A 26,726-nucleotide genomic window follows, 5' to 3' on the forward strand; every position below is an offset into this window, starting at 1 on the left:
TCACTTAAGATGCAGTCACTTGTGGAGCTGAAGCGTGTTTGTGGTTGGAAGTAAAATCTGACGAAAGCACGACACTGTTTAGAATGTTGATTTTTTAAAGCTTCAAAGCATGGTGCTCTCTGTCTCCCAATAATCTTTAACAACGATCGATTAGAGGAGTTGGCATTTCACCATTATTCAGTACACTCGTTTCACTAATATTCCGTTTGACGTTACTGTGCACTCGGTTCGGTTCTTTCTCTGTTTAGCTTTGCTTGCTGATTAGCTTGTGGAAATAGTTTGTTTCGGGGTGCGAGAGGACGATTAGAGTAGGGTTTGCCGATAAAAATCACGCAACGCAAACGAATTCAATCAGCGCGGTCGGAACGACAACAATCTTCACATCGAACGAAGCTGTATTGAAGAGCCTGCTAGCCGTTGGCAACGTGAGTGACGGATGCTGGATAGGGAACGATGATCCTACGGGGCGATCTCGGAACGGAACGGTACGAAAGCGATGGTTTCAGCGCGAAAGCGTTGGCTGCGAAGGCACAGTTAACTACAATGATTGCACCTTCACCGTTGCCGTTTCTTTGCTGCGGGTATGTTTGTTCCCTTGAGGACAGGTCAAAGGTCACTCACTCGTACACCCAAATAGGCTCACTGTCAACGCACGGAAACGATCGCGATCGCACACACGCTGAACAGAACGGACGCACGCATGGAATTACGCACGCACATACAAAAACTGAACATACATACACCCACACACGCACACACAAACACCTACACGCGCACGTTTCGACTCCAAAGCTCGTGTTCCCCCGGGAGATGGGATGGGATTTGTCGCTCGCTGCCTGCTATCACGTCGACATCACAATTGCAATTCGGGCTCCCCGGACGAGTGGTATCGCTTTAAATCCCGCCTCGCTCCGGAATCACCAGGTCCGATCGATTGCTTGCTGTCTCTCTTCAACTCTCCGGAATGTGTAATAGATTCTTCTCACTCGCATCTTATGCTCTCCTGTTTTCAAACCATCCTGTAGATTATGCTCTCTCTTTGGTACAGCGAGTTGCGCGCGCTTCCAGCATCCGAATCTGAGCGGAACGCTCAACCATACGCTGTAAACGTGATCGGTGTCGATTGATCATTTCGTTCGTCTGCTCTCTCTCTCTCTCTCGAGAGAGAGAGAGGTGAGGTGTGTTTTTCTTTATTTTCGACGATTATTTGCAGGGGATTTTAGATTAACCTAAAATTAATGTTAAATAAGTGTTTTCAGCTTAATTTATTAAAAAGATAAATAAATAAGATGGACCAGCTTATTTGGACCAGGATAGCTACGATTCGTCGAGTTCTTTTCCCATTTCCCAAAAATGCAATATAAGACCGTTGTGGGATCGATAAATGTAGTCTTAACACAATATTTATTTATTTGGTTACAACAGTAACTATAAGACTGTGACAGTGAAATATTCCTTGCCACAAATACAAAATATTTCAGCCATAGCTATCGCCTCATCATCGCTCGTAGTGAAGATTTAATAGCTATCCAACTGGGAGTTTTTCTTTCAAAGTCGTGTTTGATAAGAATATCTTTGATTCTTACCGATTTTCAAGATTTTTCATTCGTTGAACCTATGTTCTATTGAACTACTTCTTTTTATCGTCTTTTGTATAATAAAGCGTTATCGGTTGAAAAACAAAATTCCTACCAAGGATGGAGTAATAACTGACCGTATTAATATTCAACACAGCCATAATTATGGTTATAGTCTTCTGACGAAGGCTTATTTGGGAATATTGTACTCTTATTGAATATTTTACTCTTATCGAATTTATAGCTGTAAATATTGAGTGTAACTGAAGGACTATCTTTGTCTACATCTTGACTTCCCATGCATATTTTGGAGTATTTAGTTATAATATTGGATATACATAATTTCGTGAATTAGCCATCCTTTTATTTGCTACCACTTCAACAGGTTTTGGCCTGCCACTTTTCTTTGACTTCCAGCTACAGGTAGTCGATCCTGGCTTCGCAGGATCGACTACCTCAGCCACCGGGACCGACTCAAATCAATCTTACCATAGCATAAATTTAGAAAACTATATTATGAAAAGATGAAAATAGAAGGACCTGACGACCCCTGCAATCTTATTATCAGTTTTTCAAGATTTCACTCACTCTCTCGACTATTGGGAGATAATTGATGTGCAAGAAGCGGATTGATTGTTTTAACTTGCTCTTTTTTAGAAGCATGCTTTCGCTTTCTTTTAGCAATTGATTTAGTATAATACCACTACGTAGTTTGTTTTTAAAAATAAAATGTTTTTTTACATAAAGAACAGCAAAACATGCTGTAATCAACGCTAAAAACATTGTCTATGATACATAATATTTAGTTTATAATTTACGATCCTTTCTAGCCGTATAACAATGCATGCTAAAGATCTCCTTTTTTCGCTAGGAAGGCCCGGCCGTTTTGCTAAAGTGATAAAAATCTTAGTGACTGCATAATGTCACGAAAGTCAACTCGGCTCAAATCAGACTATGCTTTGACAATTATAGGTTCGCACGGATAATCGATCTCCTTAAGGAAAAATTTCAGAGCACGGATGCAGGACAGACCTTCGTTTTGGCAGGACTGCAGAACGCGGGTGGATTAATTGCAGGGTTAAGGTGCTATTATGGACATCAAATCGCGTAAGCATTGACGTCAACAGACTGACGACTGACGTCATGGATAAAGCTTTCACCACAGTTCACTCCGCTGAAGGATATTGATGGGGCGTGATCGATATTTAGATCAATTTAGGACAGTTTTAGTTTGCCACAAATTACAGATTACCAAGCGGTTTTGGTTGATCATTGATCACTTGTTGTTAGCATGCGTCGTTGTTGATGTTGTCCTGTTATTCGCTGATTTGAACCAGTGTTGAAAGAAGCGACTGCTGCTGCTGCTGCTTTGGCGCCACGACGATCCCATTTCTGGACACTCTAACTGTTACCACTTCTCACGACCCCGGTCTAAGAAAAAGGGCTCCGCATGGAATCGGTTGTCGCTCAATCAGTTGGCGCCCGCAACACCAAGCCAATCTATCACAAAGTGCGGTGATATGAGGGATGTTACTGGCGATCGCGAATTCTTGACGTTTCCTCGTACCACACTGATACGAAACAGCGACCCAAGGAAGACGTCCTCGGCCTCGGTACTCGTGGATAATCAGAACGGTGGCAAACTGTGGCCAATGTTATGATCGCTGCCATAATGTAGGTTAACTAGACGGCACCCCCGTGCACCAATTCGCGCACTGCAACACCGAACGGAGCACTAGAATGGTCGACCTCTTTTCATTTTCTTTTTCGAAGATTTCGCCAGGATCGTATGTGATTGTGTAATGGCTTCTTGGACGTGCGTTACGGAATAAGTTTGTGCGAGCGTGTAGTAGAGTGATACGGCAATTCATTGCAGTTAGATGCGAATCAATAACGTTCATGCTGCCACTATCGGAAAGGGCGTGTATAACGTTCACCACGAATTATAAAGCAAATAAATAGTTTAAAATTATAATTTTTCAGTTACGATTTTCATCACAAACGGATTTTTAATGTAGAGGCTTGGCCTATTACAAACTCATAAATTATTTTTATTTTCTGCAAACAAACCAGACAACGGCTTCATTTAGCTGATCGGCAATCGCTCTCATTAAGCCTAATCTTTGTATCCGAGCTTCTATTTTCTATTTATTCCCTTGATCTTCATCATTTTCTGTCCCTAGATATAGTCGATTTTGCTGATATTATATGTTTTATTTACTGGTACGGTCAGTTTCGGTTCCTTTATCTATAATCTAGCAATCTAATATCCTCAGAACGAGCGTTTGAAGAGGAGCAGAATTTATCTGCCATCTGTAAGCTCTGAAGTACTAATTTTTAAAAACTCTCTTGGAAAAAAATTCAGTAGTTGTTTCATACAAGTATCAATCATTTATCAATTCTACTTCAACTCTCTCTTGATATACACGTTCTCTGTTAACAGATCGGCTGACAATTGAATTTGACAGCACTTGGACCTAGTGAGATATAGCATTTTTGGTGACGCATCTTTTGTGTTTTGATTTATCTTGAAAAAAAAATGGAACTTCGCTTTCTGAAGAGAAGAAATACAGTCGAAACCAAACCTTGGCTTGATGAAGAGTTTTTGGACAATGCTTTTACATCATCAAGCATCAAGCATTGCTATTCTTAATTTAAATGTGGTAAAATGAGCGCTGAGAACACAGTGGACGACAGGTGGTTACCGACAAAAACATAAAAGATATCCACAAATATTATTTTAAAATCAATCCTAATATGAACGTTGAACAAAATAGCTGAGACACTCTAAAGATATCTAAGGAACGTGTTGGATATATCGACATATGGTATGAGTATTTGGATCTCTCTAAAACTCCAAAACTCTCTTCAAGATAGGTGCCGCGCGAGCTGACCCAGGAGCAGATTTTTTAGCTGTATGAGCGAAACAAATTCGAGTTTGTGTGTCCGTATGTTACCATGGATGAGACCTGGCTTGACCACTACAATCCGAAGTTCAATTGTCAGTCATCCTAGTGGAATGTACACGATGAACCTATTTCAAAGCGGGGTAAAATGCAAAACTCACAGCTGGCAAGGTTATGGCCTCAGTTTTTTGGAATTCGCAAGGAATAATTTTCAACGGCTAGCGACTAGACTCTTGACAAACGAAAGAACACTAACAGTGACTACTATATCAAGTTATTGGACCGTTTGAAAGACGAAATCGCCGAAAAACGGCCACATTTGAAAAAGTCTATAAATCGTTCCATCAAGACAACGCTCTGTGCCACAAATGAGTGAAAAAAATGGCAAAAATTCTTGAATTGGGCTACGAATTCCTAGCCCACTCACCGTATTCCCCAGATCTGGAACTCCCAGCTATACAGGTCTCAAAAGGATGCTCGCTGGAAAGAAAATTTCGTCTGGATGAATAGGTGATCGCCGAAACTGAGGCTTATTTTAGGGCAAAGGATAAATACTATTACAAAAATGCTTTAAAAAATTGAAAGACCACTATAATTAGTGTATCGTCCTTGACGGGATCATAGGCCAAACAATTATCAGCCCAGTTGTTATTTGGGACTAAATCACTGTGTATTAAGAGGTAGAAATTGTAGACATTGTGGCTGTCTATATGCTGCTGAAGTCTAGAGATTATAGAAAAGGGAACACTATTTGATGCTTATACTACCATTCTCCTTTCATGTATGACACATTCCATACCATCAGTAAAATCTAGTATCAACCCCTTTTCTTAGAATTTTCAGAAAATGTTGCCATTTCAGTTTGCAGTAAATCGACAACTAATAATTTATTACTCCAAAGATCGGCAAGTTTAATGAGAAAACGCAGAGAAAGCAGACCTCTACATTATCGTGGGTTTTATGTTGCTAAATCCTGTTCGATCGAAACGAGCCCAAAAAAAACTTCATTTCCAATCATACGCTTAACCCGCTCCATCACGTAACGGTTCGACAGGCCAAAAAAAAAAAAAAAAAAAAAAAGCGGCAGCTGCCAGGTTGAAGGGGTAAATTCTTCCTTATTACTTCGGTTTATGTTTAGTGCCACCTTTCCTTGCTCCCAGCACTGCTCTTTTAGCGTCGCCATCGTAAGTTCAAAGGCGCTACTTCGTTTTGCTGGCACCTTCCGATCCTCGACATCGACAAAACCATCGACAAGACTTTCGACGATCGGCTTTGGTGCCAATTTCGGCGTGGGTTTCCGTAACTAATGAGCGTAAAAATGGCAACTCATAATTGCGAAACTCGCCGTGTACCGTAAGCTGGGGGTGGCAAAAGGGTTGCGAAGCCGTTTTACACTTTTCGGAATGTGTGTAAGAAGGGTTTTTTTTGTTATTACTGTTGATGCTTCTGCTGCCACCACTGCCCACGTTTATGGCACCTTCGTATTATTTATAGACAGGCACAATGATGATCTGTGGTGAGTGGGTCTTTCTCGGTGCTGTCGAGTCCTCCTCGGACCCGATCTGGACCGTAAATAATGGTTTGACAGGGAAACTAAAAATAGCTCACGATCACTTGTATGGACCACGGGCAAGTTCCCGTATGACCTGTTACAATTGGGTCCGTCCCGTGTAGGGAAGGGTGGTCGAAAAAGGGCGAAACATGAGTACGGAGCAACATCTTAACACCGTGTGTTAGGGCGCATAGGTTAATCCGTTCAAAATGAACGTTAGGCGGAATCCGAACCAACTTCTTGAGGCCTCGCCGCATGAACAAAGCGAGGTAAAACCGAACGGGAAAGAAATATGCAAAACAAATTGCAACAAGGGCCGTGTGGAACGAGAATATCAGAGAGAAGGAGGAGAGAAGGAAAAAAACGGCAACAACAACAACAAACGCATAAAAGTCGTCTGTCTGCTCCGTTCGGTGTGTTGATGGCATGAGAGCATTGCAAGAATGCAAGCATAACTTTTGTGGTAAACAAAACCATAAAATCTCAGTTCTCGCAGCTAGTGAAGAGCTGATGTGCATCGTCAATTCATTTTGCGCGTGTTAATCGTTCAATTTTGTGGTTCACTGGCATAAAAAGAAGGTCATCGATGGAGACAATGATGAAGGAGGTCTTTTCTTTGAGGATGTCTTGAAAATATTCAAAAGTTGTTGAAATAGTTAAATGGAGTAAATGTGCAGTACATGGTTTTAGAGATCCGCCATCAAATACGACTTCTTAAACTAGATTTTCTGATAGATTCAGGGCGTTCGGGATAATTTTGACAGTCACCTACGGAGAAAGAAAGATTTTTTTTATGGCAAAATTAATCATCGGGGAATTTCTTTTTTGTTTTAGAAATAGTAGCTCACCATGTATTTTATTCATTTTATTCAAAATATCCGCTCTCGGCTTCTATTACGGCCTCCACCCATCTCCGGAACCGGGAACAAGCCCTGGCGACAGTTTCGCGGGGTAGCTCCGCGAAAACGGACCTGAGCTCCGCCTTGGTGTTGCTGGAGGTTCTGTTGGTGTTCCGTTCCACCGCGCCCCACACGAAATAATCCATTGGATTAAGATCCGGGGAGCTGGGAGGCCACACGTTCGGCGCGGTGAAGTCGTTGAAATTGGTCGCCAACCACTTTATCGTTTTGGAGACTGTATGGCACGGAGCGGAATCCTGCTGGAACACGTACGGTCTGCCGTTGGCCACTCTCGTGATCCAAGGCTTCACGACGGTGTCCAGCATGAAAATGTGCATGGAACCCGTCCGCGTTCAGCCTCAGCCCCTGCTCGAAAAAGTGGGGCGGCATCACCGTCTGGGCGAACTTGGTTTGCGGCACCCGTGGCACGTCCGCCGGGCAGTAAGCCAGCCACCGGTTGTTCTGGGTGTTAACCGTGTCGGCGGTTGTCGCGTCCGGCGCGGATCATCATGATGCATGTGATCCGCTTCCACAATGTACTCTTTTTTGGCATTTTTTCACGGGATGTTTTCGCTGCTTGTTCCGTACACTTTTAGGTGTCGAATGACGTATTGCTTGTTTTCCTATGCCAACTCCATCACGAGTTATAAACAAAAATGTAACTATCAAAATTATCCCGAACGCCCTGCTTTAGCAGTTCAACTCCCCAATCACCGGTTCTAAACTATCGCAACCCCGATCCGTCACCTGCGTCGCCGGCTGGTATCCTGGTATCGCATACCTCGGGATACGAGCTGGCAACGAGAGAGCAATAGGTCCGCGTAGCTGTCAAAAATCCCTGGCTACAAGTATGCTCCGTCTGGCCCTGCCTTTAGGAATGTTTTCAAAAATAGTGTCCCAGGTTAGGCGAATTAAATTTTTGGAGCAAAAAAGGAGACATTATTACCAATTGTTCGAATTGATAACAAGAGACGAATTGAATGAATTCTTCAGTCAAATGTTTGAAAAAAAGTGCATGTAGGCATATTTTTTTGTCCTTTTTCGTATTAGTTTTGAATTCCTCCTCTGTTTTCGCGACTAAATTGATGGATTAGATCGTACGCTTCAAATTGGCAAAGAAATTCTCGATCGAACGCAGCTCTGGGATGTTGGGTGGGTAAACTGACTTAGGTTTCACACATCGATCTTCAACCGCCATCTCTTCCAAAGATGAATTTGAGTAGATGACCGACCCCAGGTCTGGCCAAAACACCGTGTCTTCACGCTCATGATGTTGCTTGACGAACGACCAGAACTTTGGCAGGCATTTGGTTCCCCAAAAAATTCCCCGTTCATGGTCAATTCGGAGCGAAAGAAGTGCAGCTTTGACTTTCCTTTCTCGCTGTTAGTCAGCCACATCAGCCACTTTTTAGAGAACTTGGTGTGTCAAGTGAACTTCACCTCCTAGCTCCCTCCCTTCTCGGGGGAATTAAAATACGAAGCTGCTCTGAAAATCATAAGCCACCCAGGGTGAAATAGGTCTCGTTATCCATCTCGAACATCTCATCGCATTTTGCCGGGAAAATTGTATTTATCATCATAATCATCCGCAAGGGTCGTGACTTCCGCTTCCTGACAGTTGAGTTCATTTTCGTCAGGTACCATTTCACTGTTTGGCCGGTTGCACAGACCTCCCTGCAAAGTGCACTCAACGATGTTACCCCTTTTTCCCCCGATTTTCCTTTTCTTGTCACTCAGGGTCGGTTGCCATCTGAAACCGGGCTATCTTACGATGGTCTGATTGTAGTCCAATAGAGCCAAGATGTTGCAGATGTCATACTGTCAAATTTTGTCCGCTGACTCATAGTCTAAGATGCTTTTTGCTGCATATTTTGTTCCATCGGTGCGGTTGAAGGTAAACCCATAAAAATTCGACAATTTTGGTCCATTTTTTTTTAATGCAAATTGAATTGCTGCTGCGTAAAAATAAAAAGACGGAATCTAAGTAGACAGATAGTTCAGTGTGTTGTGTGTCCATGGCAATAGGTTAGGATGTGGCGGACGGTAATGCAAACGCCGCAGAAGCTGCAGAGTAGAAGTCTGGATTTGTTGAAGATGTAGGAATGGGTCAGGCGTTCAGTATCTAGTCACATTCATATGCACTTAATAGGCGTGTTCTTGTCTATAACTTGACAGCATATGTTGCCAGCTTGTGTTCAGTAAAACAGCTTATGTTTAGTTTCAACTTGCGCTTCAACAATTCCAGTTGTTAGTAACGCAACTTGTATGGACTCTCCTCTGTGTTAGCGATAAAATCATAATTCTACTGAATACTGCTTAATGCTTGAATTCTTCTATAGAAAATGAGCTCACCGTCGGACGAAAGTTGCTCCTTTTCGATGGATTCGATTCAACAAGTAATAATATAAGGACAAACTCGGCACAGGTTTTACTTTCACTTTTTTTAAAATAATTGTTAGATACATCGAATATAATTGCTTTAATTAACAACAGAAGAATACATTCTTCAATTCTAATCCTTCTCGAAACAACAAACAGGTTGGCTGATAAGTCCCCGGTCTAACAAAGAAAAACACATTTTTTTGTCAAAATTCGTTTTTTTATTATTCAACATAGTTCCCTTCAAGAACGATACAACGATTATAACGACCTTCCAATTTTTTGATACCATTTTGGTGGTACTCCTTCGGTTTTGCCTCAAAATAGGCCTCAGTTTCGGCGACTACCTCTTCATTGCAGCCAAATTTTTTCCCTGCGAGCATCCTTTTGAGGTCTGAAAACAAGAAAAAGTCGCTGGGGGCCAGATCTGGAGTATACGGTGGGTGGGGAAGCAATTCGAAGCCCAATTCATGAATTTTTGCCATCGTTCCCAATGACTTGTGGCACGGTGCGTTGTCTTGGTGGAACAACACTTTTTTCTTCTTCGTTCTTTTTTCGTTCGTCAAGCAACCAAAAGTTGCTTGACAAAAGACGCTCTGTCTCACAAACTAATTGACATACAGACGTCAAATTTTGACACGAATCATTTGAAGGTTGGTGCTATATAAAAATCATATGCATTTAATACTAGCGGCGCCATCTATGTGTCAGACCGGGGACTTATCAGCCAACCTGTTAGCTTAAGTGATTATTGATCAAACTAGACTTTTTCCGTCTACGCCCATTAGATGATTACTGGCACAACGTGTTAAACAATTAATTTGCTAGATAAGAACCAAAAAAATTACCAATTTTTTCAACATAAAAGTTCTTCTTCTCTGTGTGTGATTTTATTTGCACATTTTTGCGCAATTACAATCAACAATGTTATCAGCGCACCAAAAATAAACAGACACGATGGTGTTTATGGAAATTTAAATTCATTTGTTTGTAACACGCATGTTTACTGCTTCGAAGGAATTCCACTCCATGGGGGTCTGTTGTTCTTGGCCTCGACCTTGTCTAAACTGGTTGTAAGAAAAGAAAGGGAAGAGATTTTTTGGCGTATGTTTGAAGGTCAGCTTGATTTGCGTTTGAGTAGAATTGAAAAAAGCGCATATTAATAGCTGACTGATTAGCGGTACTGTTCAGCGATGGCTGGTTTATGCTGGTGGCGCCTTGATTAGGCTAGATGACTTATTACGCCGGTTGGCGGTCGGTCGACGATCGGCAATTGTCGATTACGTCAAGTAATGGAATTTTCGCCTCATGTTATTGGCTGTATTTTTGGTGCTATTTTTATACAATACTTTAAAGCAACTTTTTTTTTAAATTTAATATTTTGATATAGAGTTTCCGCATGAAAGAGCTGATACTCATATACCATTTACAATGTACCAAATCTGACCGTTTGAACTGTAAGGTCAGGTTGTTCCAAATTTATACTTCCACCAGGAACAAATTGTAAGTATGATCTGTTGACTCACCAGCATCACTGGACGACGGTGTGATTGTTTGCCGCTACATCGTTGCCAACTGGCGGGAAGCTCTGCTCTGAACCTCCGGGATTCGAACCCAGTATACTTAGGGTCGTTTGGGCGAGCGATACCAGATGAACAAAGATTAGCCACCGTCGGTCGGTGTGCCGGGTGTGCGGCTAATCTACCAACGCCAAGAGAGTGTTACCAACTGGCGAATGCACTCACTGGGACCTGATTTTTTTTTCCCGCTCGGCATAGTAAATATTGACCCTGCTTCCAATCAGCCGCACTGACTGGTCGGCCGGTATTTGCTTACTACGGGAACCGCGGCTTATCAGTTGTTGCTGATGAAATCCATCATGAGAGTATGGATGGGAAGCGTTCAAGACGTAAACAACTCATCGCAACCGCTGATTTGGCTCTAGTTCCGGACGCTGTTAGGTGTGGGTGCGTACCTGCTCTGTTCCCCCCTCTCTCTCTCACTCCCTCTGGATCGTATCGAAAAGATCGATCTTTGGTTTTGTCGGTTGCATCGTAGAAGTAAGCATGAAAACAAAAATAGGAAAAAGATCATTAATTAATAGCTTTCATCAGAAATAGCTATCTTAAGGTAATAAAACCTTGGGACATCTAAAACCTGCTATTACTGATCTCTCTTGAATAGACCCCGTAGCAGGATAGTCAGTCCTGCGATTTGTAATAATAAATAATTCAACAGTACTCAAGTTCGTTTGACGAAAGCGCAGCGAAACAGCCAGATAGTCACGGGAAGTCTGTAAAATTAGTAATTTTATTAATGTTAAAAAAGTACCCATATTGAAAATCGATCTTATGGATCGTTTTAACCAGCCATATTTGGACGTTTTTGATCTTTATTCCATGGCATATTTCCATGGATTTAAAGTGTTTAACTTCATGCATTTCCACAGGTAGTTTAATGATGCAGTTCATTACAGTTCATGGACAGCCATTACAAACAACATTGCTGGAACAGATCGTTTGCAGTGCTGGTCGGGTTAGCAGCTTGCACATAAAGAAAGAGTGCTGCATGTAGAAGGTTGCAATTTTTCGTAGGGTGGAATGAATCGTGGGGTGGAATTTAGTGAAAATCGACGTAATTATGACTTAAGATTCTGCGTGAAATCCTGATAGAATATTCTGAAGACGACGGGCCTCGAAGAAAAATTCGCACTTCGACAGAATACAAACTCGAAGCATATAACTAACAAAAACAAGCTTATATTCCGCTGTTTGCTGAGTAAATTGAGAGGCGAATGTTGTCTCAGAGACTCAAAGTCTCCATAGATGAACAAAAAACAAAAAATCTGAGTAAACCTCTACTCTAATGGTCTCTACAAAGCCCAAATCTCATAATTTGTAGGCTGTTGTCGACACAATGATTTACTAAACGGGTGTTACGGATAAATCAAAGTATTGCCTAGAGGTATTGGACGCATAAAATGAAAAAGACCTAAAAAGTCTAGTAGAAATAATGCCAAAGCAATTGGAACTGAGATAAAGGCATATAAACTATTATATAAAGGTATAAAATATATTATAGAACGTTGTCATAATTTATAAACGACAAATATGTGATAAATATAAAAAAGTAAATAGTCTACGCATTATTTTGACGGTCACTGTATGTTTTTGCACCAGAATGATGGTCTTCTTTACAATTTGATAATAAAGAGAATTAGCCGAGGTTTGAAGATGGAAACTTCCTGAAACACTCTGTTATATGTAACTCATGTCAGATTCTGGTATACAATAGTGGATCTAACGATGGAAGAAGTAGGCAGTCGCCTATGGCCTGGTACAAAGGGTCTAGTAAAAGGGGCCCCGCGTATGCAGCACGCAGCTTTGCAGAAGTAGCTTCGTAGTAAGCTAATTAGTAATTTGGCACCCTGCATACAGAAATATGGACCTCGTATGTGCTAGGGGCCTTCTCAAAAGGAAAAATCAGACCCGTTCTCTTCGGTTAGATCTTTCGATATGGATATGATATGTGCCCCTAACATCCAAGCCGCCTAGGGTCTCCAAAATCTTTGATCCGCTACTGCCGGTGAGTTAAAGGATGTGCAAGGCGATAGTGGCGGAGTTGGTGGCCACCAGCGGCCTCGCCGGACAGAGAAGCTTCGCCCGCTGTAGAACTTTAGGGCTAAAGAGTAATATAGGCCATCAAGTTGCAAGCAGCAAACTCACATACAAGCTCTACAGTCGTTTGTGAACATGGGTGAGTAGGACTTATTAAAAATAATAAAACTATTGGTTTATGAAATCTAAAAAATTTTATTTTAACTAGTTTAAATAAAATTTTAGTAATTCATTCAAATTTCTACTCAAATCATGTTGAAATATGATTTTTTCCATAAATTAAGCCATTTAAATTAAAAAAATATGACTCACTATAGAATATGTTCAATTACAGTATGAACTGTCTCGTTTAAATGATGAAATAAGTTAGTGAAATGTTTTTATAAATAAGTCTAATACATAAGCTAGCTTTTGCGACACTAAACAATAATTTCAAGTAATTTTCCTCATTTTAATAATGATTTATTAAAATAATATTTTTATGTCATACGCATAATGGTCACAATCTACCGCGATTTTTCACACAAGCTTGCATGAGATGAATCCTGTACAACTTGAGGGCCTTTATTACTCTTTAGCCAACTTTAGTCTTAGAATGCGACGCTTTAGTCTTAGAATGGTAGACCTTTCTCCCTCCCCGCCAGAACAGTTATGAAACGAGGCTCCACCATCCGCCCAGTTATTGCGGAAAGTCCTTTTTCACGCAAAATCTGGACGGAGGGTGGATCAATTCATGATACAGTGATTAACCAAATCCTATCTAAATACTATCAATAAAGAAAGATATTTTTTCATTCTAATTTGCATTTCGTTTTGCCATCAAATAATAATCTCATTCCATTTACAAAGTGCAAACGAATTTTGGACCAAAATTTGGTCTCGTTTAACAGGAGAACATCCTAGGCGAGGAGGTAGCAAATATAAGAATAAAAAGGAAACAAAAAAAATAATTTAGCTTCAATTACTTGTGTCTGTAATTTTTTAAAAATTTGTACTCATTTTTATTTCCTTCTTTAATAATCTTTTACAAAGATCTGCACCACGTGTTTTTTAACACCATTGTCGGGTGTCTTGCGCCAACGTTCCACGGGAATGCTGCTGGTGAAATTTTCCGGGAGTTTTTGGGATCTCGATTAGCCAGTGAAAAATAACTCAGGCAATAACTCTCTGATTTTTGGTTCGATTGGGGCGTGCGGCATACCGTTTGATGTGCTTTGTGGGTGGCGCATCTTTTTCTGGAACACCTTTACCCGATTCATTACCCCAAATTTCTCCAGTTTTTATATTATTTATTATTGGTATTATTTGTATTATTATGTCTCAAGGATGGCACCGGACCACCTAGCCAGTAAATTTCTTTTGAGCCATCCACATGCACGGAAGGACTGTGATCGATCTACATCAAGTTAGATTGATGGCGATTATACGTCCCTCAGGAAACACTAAGCAGACGACAACACTTGACTGGGGCGCTGGGCAGCTTGACGACAACATTCTTTAATATTTGTCCACGCGAACCAACATGACAGGTTTTGCGTCTTCGTATCAATTTTGTAGTTTCTAGAGATAGTTATAGAGCATTGGTTCTAGAGATAGTTATAGAGCATTATACTGGTTCAGATTTTTTTATTGATTGACTTATTGACTTTTGATACGTTTTGATTTTTTACAATTACGAAACACGTGTTTTAACACAACAGAAATTATATTTAAAACCAAAATGTTCGTAAAAAAACTGTTATTTTGTTAACCTTTTGATGAAGTAGCGAAGAGTTTGACACCACTGACCACATGAGCAGAAAAGTACGCGCGTGATCACAATGGTTTCTTGAACGGTCATGCGCTTCATTTGAATTGAGCCGTTAAAACGCACAGTGAGTGTAAACGAATAGAAATTTTGATCATTATTTTCAATGTAATTTACACATAAAATTGTAACGTTATTAAAATAATTGTAGTATGAAAAAGTTGTTTGATAAGTGTACAACAAACCTGTTACTCATCGATTTCTGGATTTCAGATCTCGTGGTATGTCCCCAATCCGAGGTTTTGCAGCGAAGGTCCTCTCTAGAGGACTGTATGCGCACAATCGGGGAAGTCACAAAAAATTCACAAATAGCTTGCCCTGCTTCGGAAGGCAGTCGCTTAAGCCACTCGTTGGCGTTATGCATGTTCCAGTTCTTAAATGAAGCGAATGATTGAAAACTCCCGAAAAATTCCGCCAACAACATTCCGTGTTCCGACCAAACTATTGCGGAAAACCAACTTTTCCCCGTTACCTCCCAAAGGCGCATTCAAAAATGTGCTGCACGTTTTAATTAGAGTAAAAATGAGCAACTCGCTTGCAGAATTGCAGATTTTAGGCAGAAATTCCCTTTTTCGTGAAATAACTGGGCTTAACGTGGATTTTCCACGGGAATGCTGCTGGCAGAATTTTCACGGATTTTTTGGGAAATGTCGTTTAGTTTTCTTTAATATGAAAAAACACATTGTGGGGGTCTTTTTAAAAGATGTTTAAAGGAACAAACAAAAATAGTTGTCTCGTTTTGAGCCAATTTTCTACTAGGAGCTACTGGTAGTAACAGGAGAGCATGCATTCGAGGAGGTTACTGGTGATGTGGTTAAAAGTTTCAAATTCACGTTTAAAATTTGAATTCCAAATTTAAAATTTAAAATTCAAATTTAATTTTCGAATTCGATTTTCGATTTCGAGCTTTAGCTGAGCTATAATTTCTAAGCATTTTAAGCGCCGCGAAGTATGCAAAGCGTAGATCATTTGGCGATGTTTTTTCTTCCAGCTGAGCAAAATTCGATGTTTTTGCGGCAAAATGCTACCTCTTGACTGGTATGTTCTCCTGTTACTCGAAAGTGAATTTTGGTGCAAAATTTGCACAGCGCTTTCCGATGCAAACAAGATCAGAATATTTTTCTCTTCGGTAGGATTTTACTGTCAAACGAAAGGAAATTAGAATAAATTCAATTTGGAATGTGGTTTTTCTTTCTCTTTATTTAATTATCATAGACGATGATACTAGAATTTGGTTAATCACCAAATTAAATTAAGTGTTATGACTCGCCGCCACGTGTCCATCCCCTCTTCCGCTGATTGTGTATATATATTTCTTAAGGCATTTCTTTCATGTTTTTTTTTGTTTGCTTATTGGTGGACGGGATGAGTATCATTAACAAACTGAACCGAGCCCCGAGTAGATCTTCATACACGAGGTTTACACAGCTCTGGCGAGGCGATTAATTTTTGATGATTTTGTAGAGGAATGCTGCTGCCGTTTTTTTTCAGGAGTTGTTGAAACATCTTTAGCCCGTCGAAAATCGGCGATAACTCGTGCATTTTTGGTCCTATCGGAGCGATGCGGAGGGTGAGGAAAGGGACAAACTTAACACCTGTAGATCTTCATCGTGCCACCGGGGGTCTTCTACGATGCCTTCTACCAACGATGCCCTAGGTGGATCAAAGACGTACTCGTTATTACTGCTCCTTCAGGGAGGGAGAACAATTCTCAATAGAAAGAAATCCCGTCGAGTGTATGTAAAGCGATAATTTTCACTTCGGTTTTAGTGAGTCTTTATTCAGGACAAATACTTCTTCATAAAACTACCACGAGCGCGGGCACACGTTCAACGGATGTGTTTAAATGTGTCGCGACAGCAAACCGACCGAACAAATCCGCACCGGTTGCCGGTTGTTTGGGGTTGTTGGGAAATTCGGAAAGTAATAGAGTATCTGTTTCAGTGAACAAAAAAACCTCTACTTAGAACAATTGTACCAACTAACGCAATGATTGGGAGCAGTATAAGATGTTTTGTCGAGGAGTTAATGAAAGTAAATGCAAATGGAATGTTTGCTTACAAATGTAAACGAATTACACTAATTCAATTAAGTTCCACCTTAGTGAACGAAAACGAATGGACATTGTGGCATAAAGTTAAGTACTATCCCATCACCAGTTCTGTGTTTGTTTTTATGTTGTAGTTTCTATATAATCACATTGTCCTTTCCCCTCTATCTCTCTCTCTCTCTCTCTCTCTCTCTCTCTCTCTCTCTCTTTCCTTTTCTCCTTCATAGCTTCCTCTCCTTCTCAGAACGGTTTTATACACTCTTACACCGGCCTACTTCCCGGAACTTCTCTAGTACTAATATACGCATTTGACTACTACTCACCCGTCATTCTCTCGCTTTTCCTTCGCTTTCCTTTCGCTTCCTTTTTTTTACACCATTGAATAAGAATTTTGCAGCTTCCCCGCTGCCATTTTTGCTAAACTTTTGCTCTTCCAGCTTCTGTTTTTTTCGTTCAGTCCAGGCACACACACACACAAACACACGCGCGCATTACAGTAACATTATCCCCCTTTTTCACCTTAAGTACACCGGCCTTGCATATACACTCACACGCATCATAAATCTCTCAGACGTTTAATATCAATTTTAAGCCGGAACCGGAGTTAAACAATATTTCAAACAAGAGTGGCTGCCTTTTTTCGTCTGTGGTTCGTTAGTTTCTTCTTTTTTTGGTTGTCTGCCGATTGTTGATGCTGATGGCCAGTACAGAAAACTAACAGGGATATGTAAATGATAGGATGCGGAGAACCTTCCTTAGGGAATAGCGTTATTGATTATTGACATTAGCGAATCAGAGAAAAAAAGATATAGAAGCGCGTGTAGTTGGCATGGAAAATTAAATTTCATGTTTTTGTTCATATTGTTTACATACTTCAACTCTCCAACCGACTAACATCTACCCAGTCTATTCAAACCGCCTGTTTATTCTGATATTCCATATCAATTGCACGCGTTTCTATATCTATTACTGCTGATTAGTTAATGTATACGTGTGTTACTATATCAATGGTCGAGAAATTCCTATTCTCATGCTTTCTCTTATGTGAGCTCGCCGCACCCTATTATTTACGTTTCCCTGTAATACACAACACACTACCACAGGAGTGCATGGAATGGGTTCTTGAGTGTGTGAGCCTACAGGAGAGAGTTTTGCGTATTACGTTGGCCTCCCTGTTTAGCCTCTGTGTAGTGTGTGAGTGTGTGTTGATTTTGTAAATACAGAGTTTATCAGCCCATAGAATAGGCATTAGAACAGTACAAACAAAGCGTCATTCGGGATACACAATCATCTATTACAACATTTTAGCTACGCTGTTTTGATTGATAACACAATTTCAGATTATTTTAGAAATTCGTCAGATTCGGCCCTCTTACTATACCTTGACGATGGCTATGCTTTCCATACTAAGGTGAGTTTTTGGATTGGATTTTTTATATTGCTTCCGCAGGATTCTGCAGAGACTACACATCGAGCCACCTGCCAACCGGACACAGACTTTGCGACCATTTTATCACGCGACAAGCAATAGTAGAACAAACTCAACCGCTTTTTTCGCATCTCAGCAAATAGTGATAGTTTAAAATTAAGTAATATCTGCAATAATGTGTAGGGCTACATGCAATCATACGCCAGAATCAGGCAAATGAGGTCTTGAAGACCCAAAGCCTCTACAAAATATGTTTAAATAAATTAACAATCCAAACTCCTTGAGAAATTCATCTTAAATGCTAAATACGGAGCTCCCGAACCATTCCGAATTCCAAGCCCAGGGCCTTTGAACAAGGTATATAGATGAAGGTGATAAAATCTGACAGTGAAGCTGAACTAATAATGTGTGTTTGAGTCGGAAGATGTTGTGCATCTTGAATCCCGAATTGTTCAAGCTATTCTAATGCTTGTCTTACGAGCTGGTAAACCGTGTAAAAACGTAATGCGTTTTGCTAAATTTAAAATTTCTGCTATGCGTTTTGTTTTGGGGGAGGTGGTTTGCTTTGTAAACTTTTTTTTAACTTTTTCTTACTTCCTCGGTTTAGGTAGTTAGCGAATCGACGTCGGTTGTATCATCATGTTCCACGGAAGTGGTAGTTGGGTTCCTTATTTCGTTCAACTATCAGCCAAAGAAAGCCTTCCTTCCTCCAGACGACTTCCATTTGAAAATCCTTCTTATTGTGTGTGTGTGTGTTGGTTGCTTGTTGTGTAAATCGATAGAAAACTTAATTTCTCATCAGTTCACCATTTTATACAGTCCCACGTGTAAGGTGGCAGGGAATTAATTTCTTGTAATTTGCAATTATCCTCAACACGAACATCGTACCACAAGGCCAACACATTGCACCATTCGATAACTACTGTCCGTTCTGCCTGCCTTTTCGCTTCTGTAGCGGCTAACAATCCTCTCCGGGAGGGGAATCCCCCTTCAAACAACTACATTTCACCTTCATTTTCTTCATTCACATTTTTTTGCAGGTTGTATATATAGAAAATATCCCATTTGTTTTTTTTTTATATCATCGTACATTCCTAACAAATTACGTACACACATGCACACTCTCTTCCACACTCTTCAAAACCACATGCTTACGATCCGGCACTAACAATTCGCTATCTCTGGAAATGCGACATAAAACAAAAAAACCCAAGAAGAGGGTGTGTTCTTTCTCTCTTTAACGATAAGTACAAGTGCATTGGATGCACTATTTCGTCTGCCGCGATTTATCTAGGATCTTTGCGAGATCTGTAATGCTGTGTGTGTGTCTGTTTGTGCTTCTTAGTAGCAGTTAGTTCTGGTTTTAACAAATCAGTCAAAAGGTTAATCTTCTTGCAGTCCATTTCCGCTAGGAACACATACACTTTACATCTGCTGCTTTCATTTTGTTTAGCCTCGCGCGTCGTACGTTGTCCGTCTACCTATTTACAGGGGAAGATGTGACCACTGTCTCTGGTCGAAGGAAGGTGAAGCATTCCTAGTTGATTTTGAAACAGTCTAGCTTGTAGTCCAGTATGTGGTGCTATGACATCCCGGAAGACGGATCGTCCAGATCCTGTCCAATCCTGTCCGCCTCCGGTCGATGAAGATGTGGGGGCGATGCATGATTAAGGGAACCATCGGACGGATGGTTGACGTCTCTCGACACCGATCCCACCTCATCCCGATAGACATTAGCGGCAAGCGGCTTGCTGCTGCTACCATCCTCGGCCCGATACTTCGCTTTGTGCGCTATGCTATCGATTGTTGGAGCTGCACCATAACTTTGTAGATTGTTTGTGCTTTCCGACGATTCGAGAAAAACCGGATCGCCATCCGCTGGAATCGGGCCAGCCTGCTGCTGCTGCTGCGGTTGCTCCAGCGGCTGGTGAGGTAATACTGTTTTCTGTTTATTATCGTTGCCGTACGGAACATCGACGATGTCTTCTCGCAGCAAGTCGGGCTGCTGACCACCACTACGACTACTACTACTACTACTGCTGCCCGTCAACTCGCTATTACTATTTACAAGGTTTTTACTAAGCGATAGCTCAACATTGCCACTGCCCGTTAGTGCTGCACCAGCGGTACCACCAAACTCTTGCGGGTCATAGTCGGCGAAAGCGATTTCCTTCTCACGGCTACCGTCCGGCGTTTGACGCAGCCGATTAATGCGCGTTTGCACAATTTGAAGATGGCGTCCGATGTACTCCTCACCGGGCGCTAGTTCGTGTGCGTGCGAAAGGCAATCCTGTGCTTGTAGCAGCTTGCCCCGCTCAACGTAAACGACGCACAGATTGTGCAAACCCTGGATGTTGATTGGATCGAGCTGTAGTATGCGTTTGTAGCACTGAAATCGGAACGAAAAAAAAAAAAAAACAATTAGTTGAATACATTTAATGGCGATTTGAGGCGAAATCTTACATTTTCGGCCGCATCCAGATCCTTGATGTTGTTGATGTAGATGTCACCGAGCAGAATCAATCCTTTGATGTGATCCGGATGATATTTGACGAGTTGATTGAGAAAGGGAGCCGCCTCCAGAGGTCGATGATCGTCGGCTAGCAACAGTGCCAGATTGAACAACGCACTTCGGAAGTCCTGCTTAAGGTGTACTGCACGTCGGAACCAATTTTCCGCTTCGTCCGTGTTGCGATCGTCCATTGCTAGCATGCCCAGATTGAAATGGACCCGTTCGTTGGATTCTATGAGAGGCAAAGAAGGGAGCAAAGGTTGAGAATCGTTCCCAGTAATTAAATCCGTAGAAATTCATTAAACATACCATCTTTAGCTAGCAGCTTCAGCAAACGTTCACGAGCAATTTTACGCAGTTCCGGACGACCCAACTCCTGGAGGAGAATGGCCGAATTAAGAAGTGCTTGCTCGTGCTCGGGATCAAACTCAAGCGCTTTGTCTAGATACGCCAGTGCTTGTGACGCCTTTCCTTGCTCCAAAAATACGACTCCAAGCTGAAGAATTTCAAAAGAAATATTAGTTAATTGTCGACGAAACACGTAGCGGAAGTTCATGGATGCCTTACGTTGTAGTAAATGTCCGGATTAGTGCTATCGTACAGAAGCGCCCGTTCGTACACCTCCTGCGCCTCCTTAGTGCGGTTCAGTTTTATCAGAATATCACCACGATTGATGTACGCCTGCGTATAATCCGAACGCATACTGATCGCCTGCCGATAGAGCAGGTCTGCCTCTTCCAGCCGTGTGGCATTCTTCGAGATGAGGTTCGCGAGATTCAGAAACACGTTCAAATGGTTCGGCGCGATACGAGCCTGGTACGATTCGCCCGGCTTCGCTTTCGGTAGCAATGACTTCGCCTTCAGGTAGGCCTGTTCGGCCTCCTTAAACATCTTCAGATGGTTGTACGTCCGACCGACATTAATGTGCGCACCGACATCATCTTCCTGTACGCTGACCGCCTTGTGGAAGAACTGAAGCGCTTCCTCAAACCGACCCTCACTCTCGAGCGCATGGCCGACGTTGTTGAACAGTTTCGCGTTGCGCTGGTTCACCTTCAGCCCGGACATAAAGATCGAGTACTCCGATTCCCAGTCCGCGTTCCGATTGTACGTCTTGATGGAGTGCGTGAGCAGCAGCACGCCCAGACAGCACCAAGTCATTTTGCGTGACCAACGCTCGGAAAGCAGATGGAACCCGTATCCAACGAGAATGCAGAAACCCATCGAGGGCATGTAGAGGACACGCTCGGCAATTACGAACCCCACAGGGAAGAAGAGGTTCGAGGCGGGTAGAAAGGGAAGTATCATGAATGCCAGTCCCTGGAAGAAAAGAAAAGAGGGTCGTAATTGTGTTATTACATGCCGAATGACAAGAAATGTTTATTAAATTGCGTACAAATTACAGCACGTGATAGTTTTAATTGAAATAGTCGTGTCCGCATGATGGACAGGTGGAGCTTCCTACGGAAACCTAGTACGAGCAAGAAAACATAACCCAAATTGCAAGTCGCTTCCATACCAGCGGTGGAATGTTTTTTTGCTTTTATCCATGCATTCATTACGGCTCATTACGGCGCAACGCGAGCTTTTTTTTGTCTTTTTTTTTGCATGCGAAATTAAAATATGCATTTCTATCTGCTGTGTGTTTATTATGCTCGGCGCTATTGTTCGCAGTACCAAATGTGATTTGCTGTGGATAATTAGAAGCATCCGCCATCCGAGAGTGCTTTCGGACGACCAGCGGGACATTTTGTTTTACATTTTCAACCTCAGGTTCTTCGGTTTTCTTGCATGGGTGTGTGTGTGTGTGGAAGGAGCCTTTTTAATGTTTTCCGGACATGGATAAGCTTCCCGTTAACTGATGCATAAAGTAAATGAGAAGAAAAAAAAAGACGCAGAAGTAAAAGAGTAGCAAATAATTAAAAACTCATTGTTGCACTAATGTGCGCACAGTCAAAAAAAAAAAAAAATGTTAAAATCGTCCTTTGCTAATGAACATAATAATGGAGACGCCTGGTTGTTCATATTTCAGAAATTCTTTTGTTTTGAAATATTTTAACAATTAAAAAACAAGATTTTTTATTATTATCAGCGAAGCATCAGGAAGATATGGAAAACGAGAAATGAATGCAGTTTTACAACGCAACGGTAGTTAGTGTGTATTCCCTTCACCGTAAAACAAACTGCATTAGCGATTGTTGCTTTATTTCAAACCGTTGTTGTTTTTCACACCCTTCTGGTTCGTGTTACCAACAGCACCATAGCAAATGGTTGGCCTCGTTGGCAAACAATTTGATTAAACTCCTTTCGCCGCCTGTTCGGTACCACATCTAAAGCACGGCTCTGTGTCAACTATGCAAGTTTTATTTCATCGTGCGCCAGAGGAAGTGTGGCCGGGTTGAGAGGTGCAGAAACCAGCTGCACCAACTGTCTGCCAACGGATTTGTCGCCGAGGCAATGACGCGGATAAGCAAATCCAAAGTGCAATCCCTAGAGCGATGATAATAAATGATAATAACCGTCGGAAAATGTTATGACACGAAGGAGCAAATGGAATGGTCGGCGAAGGAGCGCTAGCAATGGTTAAAGATTGACCTTGGCCAGCGAGCTTTGCGCTACTTTATGTAAAGAGTAATCAAATTAAATAAGATGGCTGATGGACAGACGTAAACATCCCATTAGAAAATTTACTTTGTCATTTGTTTTATGAAATGCAATACTGTGATTTGCCGAGTGTTTGGGAAAAGTAACTTTTGTTAAACAAAAATGTTTCCCTTTTATATTGTAATGATCCAAGAGAGATGCATGAGATTTAATTTGTTTTTGGTAATTTTCTTCTATTTCATTGGCTTAACGACCTTCTAAGGTCACGGCGATCATCGAATGACTTTCAAAACTTGCCGATACCACGTAGTTGGATGGTCATTCGGGAGGCGGTCCGGATGGGATTTGAATGATGGATGGATGGGTCCTGCCGTATGAAGACCGGCACCGCTCTAGCATAACTACCAGGCTGCCCCATTGATAATCATTAATTCTTTTCAATTGTTAGTTGTGAACTAAAGCAATTACTATTTGATATTTGACGAGTTTTCTTATTTAATAAAGTTCTGGCAATTTGAATAGTATTCGTCAAAAATATTTTCTCGCGAAATGAAACGTTAAGCAGCTGGCTAAATTGAACAGTGAAACATTTTCAATGTAAATTACGTATTTTTATGTTGGAATATTGCTAAAAATAGTCAGAAATGTATTGTCTTAACGACATTAAGACTCCTAAGCATTGGTACTAGCAACAAATTGGTCAATTTAAAGGCTTTTCAATAGAAAAAGGCCAGAAATCTTTAGCATGAATACAAACTCCCGGGTTTTCCCGGTTTTTCCCCATTTTTTCCGGCTTTCAAACAATATCAAAGTATTTTAGCACATAACATTTTAATTCCATTCCAGGCTTGTGACTACCTGGGTGGAAAAATCCATTTACAACCATCTTACTCTGCAAGTTAAGAGGCCTGCAACATATTAATACGAGATTTTAATAAAGCTTTAAAAAACCTGAGTAAAAATAGCGTTCGCAAACTTTCGTACAAGGTTTCTTGGGAAAATGAAAGTACCTATGTTACACTATAACGTGACAGACCGCCAGACTCATACAGAGCGTAAATACAGAAGCGAAGGGGAACGTAAGTAGACAGGAATAAGAAAACCCGCACACCATACCCGAACAAAAAACTAAAGTTCATGGAGAATAAAAGTGCTTTGGAAATGTTACACAGCGACTTTAAAAATGATATTACACAGAATATAATTTTCCCAGTTTTTTTGGAGAAATTCCTAATATTTTCCAGGTTTTCCCGGTTTAAACGAATTCCCGGTTGATTCCCGGTTGAGTGCCTGCCACCCTGAAATTCTTTTACTAAACTTGTAAACGCCGATGTCCTGCAATACTTTAATATGTGGCTGCCGAGTGGACCACGAAATAATATTAACAAATGATGAAAGCGCTCAATGTATATAAGACATTGATTTGAAAGTCTTCTTCTATTGCAAGAAGTAGGTCGCTAAAGGCAGCGATTGAATGCTATTGGAAGGATGAAATCGATTCTCCTTTTCAATTCAATACGCGTATTTGTTGTAAGAGCATTGATATATAAAAAGAGATTTACTGTAACAGTTTCAATAAGGAACGCGATGGTGGCGGCCAGCCGGTCATTCTACAGCCTGAGGAAACATCTCACCTCAAAAAACCTGTCGCGGCGGTCGAAGCTAGGACTGTATCGTACCTTTATAGTTCCAGTACTCACATACGCCTCTGAGACATGGCGGCCCTGTCCAAAACGGACGAAGCCCTCTTAGCCGCGTTCGAGAGAAAGATGCTCAGAAGTTGCAGCGAATTAGGTTCGCCAGGCTCCGATGGGCTGGCCATGTTATACGCATGGCACCGGACGACCCAGCTCAGAAAGTCCTTTTAGGCCGTCCACACGGACAGAGGAGGCGTGGTAGGCTCAGATTGAGGTGGGAAGATGGCGTGGAATCATCCGCCATCGAGACCGAGACAACGGATTCGCGGACGACGGCGCGGGACCGTGAGCGGTTCCGGATTCTGCTGTGGCAGGCCAAGACCGCAAAGCGGTTGTAGCGCCTGATAAGTAAGTAAGAATGCATTGTTTGACTGGCACCAACCGACTAGTTTCCACGTTTTTAATATTAAGACAGTGATGAGGTAAATTTCGGCCATTCTCTTGGAATCAATAAATGATTCCTGAAGAGGGGTCTGGGACTGTATTATTGAACATTTGATTTAATGTAAAACAGCACTTCTTATACCTTTACGACTACGATCAGTTAATGGTCATTTGAAGGGATTCAGAAGTAGAAAATGCTCCAAAATACGACAAATTTTGAAAATAAGGAAGAAGAAGATTTACTGATTTTTTATTTGATTACTGAAGAACGTCAGTGTAGGTGATCTCTAAATCAGTCAAATAAATAGTGTAGGGTAGAATATATGATGTTTTACAGCTTTTCAAATAGCTGCCCCGGTGCTGACGTCATTGATGAAAAAGAAAATTTGTTCCATTTTATTCCTTCTTTTGAAGTACATTTTTAATTCAACCAGAACAACGTCATCCCCCCATCTTGGTATCCCGTGCACTGCTACTGATCGATAACTAAAGCCCAATCACACTGCGAGTAGCAAAATTTAGATTAAAATATTAAAAATTTAAAAGCTCTAAGAAATCGCTCGCTAATCGACAGCTAAAGACAAGCGAGAAGCCGTAGTCCATTTACTTCGTTTAATTATGCAGCACAGCGAGATGGAACTGCCCTAACGAGGGGTACCGAGAAAATTCCACCCACGAAATGCCAAACCGTTATGCCACGATACGTCACGAGCTTAAATAGCATCTCCGGCCTGTCTGTCAGTGTGCGCTCGGAAAGGTGAATCATGTCAATTTCAGGCTACTCCGTTCCGAACCATGACACTTGCTACACGTTGCTGTGCAAGGATGTAGCCGTGTCATGCCCATTCTGTCTGACTGCTCGAAGCGGGCAAGCTTTCGGGATAGATTATTACCCAAGTATGACATCTAGATACAGCAATACGTGGGTACACTATTTCTGTTTTGGTACAAAAATGTTCTTAGAATCGGACCAGATCTTTACAGTGCGGCCCTTTGTTTCCCTGCCTTGTCGCCCTCGTCAAAATATGAAGGACTTAGATTTAATATGAAACGGCATCAAAAAGGGAAGAAAGCAGAATCCCCTAGCTGTCAAGGTGTATAGCGCGCGTGGTGAAGGTAAAAACTGAAGTAAACCGAAACGGAAAGTCACCCAAGTCATCAACCCCCCCCCCCGCCGCCGGTGGTTCAATCAAAGTGAACGATTGCTTTAATTAAATTCCTTCCTCTTCCAACCTTCTTTCGTGCGCCCCAACAAACACGGAAATCCTTGCGTGATAAGAATGTGTGCGCATTGGGTATGGCCGCACCCGGAA

General features: G+C 41.5%; 2 protein-coding genes across 6 annotated transcripts in view; one reads left to right on the forward strand and one right to left on the reverse strand.

Moving 5' to 3' along the window:
* LOC126556291 (clathrin light chain) overlaps positions 1–26,726 on the forward strand; it is a 358,662-nt gene that overhangs the window by 37,942 nt on the left and 293,994 nt on the right. The gene's annotated exons all lie outside the window — the stretch shown is intronic.
* Positions 19,750–26,726, reverse strand: part of LOC126568795 (protein O-mannosyl-transferase Tmtc3) — a 168,453-nt gene continuing 161,476 nt past the window's right edge. The window contains exons 8-11 of the mRNA XM_050225428.1: positions 21,296–22,048; positions 21,038–21,224; positions 20,680–20,960; positions 19,750–20,605 (exon numbers count right to left, since the gene is read on the reverse strand). Of these exons, the coding sequence (XP_050081385.1) occupies positions 19,799–20,605; positions 20,680–20,960; positions 21,038–21,224; positions 21,296–22,048 (2,028 nt within the window). The 3' untranslated portion in view covers positions 19,750–19,798. The remainder of the gene's footprint in view (positions 20,606–20,679; positions 20,961–21,037; positions 21,225–21,295; positions 22,049–26,726) is intronic.

The sequence above is a fragment of the Anopheles maculipalpis genome, chromosome 2RL (genome assembly GCF_943734695.1).
Source record: "Anopheles maculipalpis chromosome 2RL, idAnoMacuDA_375_x, whole genome shotgun sequence".
Taxonomy (NCBI): domain Eukaryota; kingdom Metazoa; phylum Arthropoda; class Insecta; order Diptera; family Culicidae; genus Anopheles; species Anopheles maculipalpis.